The following is a 2925-nucleotide window of genomic DNA, read 5'->3' on the forward strand; positions in this document are numbered from 1 at the left end:
TACTTGCACTTTACAACTCTATCCTCCGGCACAAATTTATCAGGGAAAATAATCACAATACTAGGTACAATGATTCTTGTTTGAATCAGATTCCTAATAAAAAAGGTAGGTACCATGGTCAGTTTCCACCTCTTTGGACCTAACCTCTCTGTCTTGGCAATTAGATCTAAAGGTAATAGGCAGAGATGTCTCTTAGCTGGCACAACTAAATCCTAAGATGTCTCTTACTTGGCATAAACACCTGATACCCCAGCATTTTTTCCTTCCAGGATGACAGCAGATACCAAAGATGCCAGAGTGCTGTTAACCTAATCAAATAAGTGAGATTTAAGCAGAACTAAAACTGTTCCAATAGAAAAAAAAACTTAGCTGATACCCACTATTAAAAAAATGTCGGCTTTTTTTTTTTTTTTGATTTGTTACCAAGACTACAAAGAAGCAAGGAATATGGTTTGTGCTGTGGAATTATTGAGTGTATTTTTTTTTTAAAAAGGATTCTGCTCCTTTGCATATATATGCCTCGTTCGTTTAGGTACCAACGGCCAGAATGAAATCTCCCACATGTGAGGTGAACTGAGATTTCTTTTTTGTTTTGAATACCTGCCTCTAACGTACATAAAAGTGGGAGACAGATAGGAAACCTGAGGCCAAGGGGGATGGGAAGGAGATGGCTCAGGCTGTGAATCTAAGAGTTGAAATGTGTGTGAGAAAATCCTCCTCCAGCCTCGGAGGGGGTGTCTCCCCCAATACAGCTCCCTCCCCCCGGGCTCGTGGGGCGGGTCTGGTTCGCACAGTAGCAGCAGCGGCCGCAGCAGCAGCCCGGGGCTGAGCAGCGGCGGCCTCCAGGCAGCACAGGGAGACGGCGGCTCAGAGAGCGCAAGGCCCTGGGGAGATCCGGTGGAGGCTGCAGCCGGGATGGAGGAGCCGTCCAGCGGAGCCGGAGCCGCCGGGACAGGTCTCTCCAGCTCAGCTTCCCCACAGCTTGGCGGGGCCAACCCCGAGCGCCTGCGAGGCGGAAGAGGCCTGCGCCTCGGGCCTGGCATCCGTAGCCGGCGAGCGAGGCGGGCACAGCGGGGTAACAGGCGAGTCGTCGCCGCTCTCGGGAACCTACGCCGCCTCAGCCGCTCATTGTCTCCGCTCTTCCACCCGGGGGGCAAACAGGAAGCGCGCCGCCGGGTTGAGCGACGGACGGCCGTCCGGGCCAATGAGCACTGCCGACAGAGAACTTGGCGGCGAATGATCGCGGAGAAGAGGGGCGGGACTTCCGGGCGGGCTGTCACCCTCTTCCCCCCTTTTGGGCTGGAGGCTCCACCTTTTGTGTTTCCCGCACAGTCAATCAAAATAGGAAAAAAAATCCCCGGACCGCTCCGGCCGTGTCCGCCGCCGCTTCCCGCATCCTCTCCCGCCGCCGCCGCCTTCGCTCCTCACCATGTGTAAGGCGGCAGGGAGCCCCGCCTGAGGTGCCCTAAACACACTATGACCGGTACGTAAAGCCGAAAGAGAGCAACCCTTGCTGCTGCCGCCGCCGCCGCTGCCGCCGACCACAGCCAGCCCGGGGCCCGCCGCTGCCGCCGCCGCCGGCTCCCGGCCCGGTCTGTGCGACCGAGTGTCTGTGAGAGGCAGAAAGCCGCACTCCCCTCCGCCTCCCTTCCCTCCCCGCCAGCCACCGTCCACCCCTCAAGCCCCAGCAACGCCTCGTCCCCGCCAGGCCCCGGGGCGGGCGGCCTGGCCCGCCGGGAGCGCATACCCCTGTGTGCGGGCGCGGGCGGCGGGCGGGCGTGTGTGAGTGACTGACGGTGCGAGAGGAGCGAGCGCGAGTGAGAGCGAGCGGCGCGAAGGGAAAGGGGAGGAGAGGAGAGGAGAGGGGGCAGGGGCAGCGCGGGGAGGAGGAGGAGGGAAAGAGGAGGAGGAGGAGGGTTACAGGCAGCGGCGGGCGGGGGCAGCAGCAGGAGGGGAGGAGGGAGCCGCCGCCGCCGCCGCCGCCGCCGCCGGGGGGCGGGTGGGGGAGGGGAAGGGGACTCGGCCCGAGCTTTCGGAGTAATTTCGCCTCGGCCCGCGGGCCCCCTCCCTCCCCTCCACCCGCCTTCCTCCCCACCCCCACCCCCCCGCGTTGTGCCTGCAGCTCCCGAAAAGCCCGTGAAACAAGAGGAAATGGCTGCCTTGGACGTGGACAGCGGCGGCGGCGGCAGCGGCGGCGGCCACGGCGAGTATCTGCAGCAACAACAACAGCAGCAGCAGCAGCAGCAGCAGCAGCAGCAGCAGCAGCAGCAGCAGCACGGAAACGGCGCGGTGGCGGCGGCGGCGGCGGCGGCCCAGGTGAGGAGCGGCTGAGCCCCGGCCCGGCTCCCCCCTCACGCCGCTTTCTCCTCCCCTCGACTCTCCCCTCCCTCCGCGCCTCTCCTCTCCTCCCCTCCCCCCGCCCCGGGAGCTGCCCGCCCGAGGCGCCAACGCTCCGACCCCGCCCGCGCTCCCCCGCCCGCCGCCTTTTTGTGTGCGAGTGTGTGTGTGAGTGTGTGAGCGTGTGCGCCTCCCGGGGGTGGGTTCCGGGCGGAAGGTGGAGGCCCGGCGCGCAGCCCGCCGCCCGCCTTCCCGCGGCCGGTGGAGCTGGTGTGCGTGCGAGCGGGAGGACGCGAGCCGGAGTCGTGGAGGAGGAGGAGGAGAGGGAGAGGGAGGAGGAGAGCGCGGGCTGGCGCTGGCCCGGGCGCAGCCTGGGAGGACCGAGTCGCACTTCCTGTGCGAGCCGCGGCCCGGCCCTAACCGCCACCCCTCCCCCGTCTCCTTCTCTGAACCCGCCCATCGGGGGTAGGACACTCAGCCGTCACCGCTCGCTCTGCTGGCCGCTACCTGCAGCAAGATAGGGCCGCCATCGCCGGGTGACGACGAGGAGGAGTCGGCGGTCGCAGCCGGGGCCCCAGCCGCCGCCGC

The 2925-nt window shown here is 64.3% G+C and overlaps 1 protein-coding gene across 1 annotated transcript in view; it reads left to right on the forward strand.

Annotated features, from left to right (window-relative positions):
- The first annotated feature begins 1279 nt into the window (after positions 1–1279).
- Positions 1280–2925, forward strand: part of SP3 (Sp3 transcription factor) — a 48356-nt gene continuing 46710 nt past the window's right edge. The window contains exons 1-3 of the mRNA XM_004674525.2: positions 1280–1483; positions 2123–2316; positions 2807–2923. Coding sequence (XP_004674582.2) covers positions 1477–1483; positions 2123–2316; positions 2807–2923 — 318 coding nt within the window. The 5' untranslated portion in view covers positions 1280–1476. The remainder of the gene's footprint in view (positions 1484–2122; positions 2317–2806; positions 2924–2925) is intronic.

This window comes from Condylura cristata, unplaced genomic scaffold (assembly GCF_000260355.1).
Source record: "Condylura cristata isolate star-nosed mole 26May11 unplaced genomic scaffold, ConCri1.0 scaffold00002, whole genome shotgun sequence".
In the NCBI taxonomy this organism is placed as follows: domain Eukaryota; kingdom Metazoa; phylum Chordata; class Mammalia; order Eulipotyphla; family Talpidae; genus Condylura; species Condylura cristata.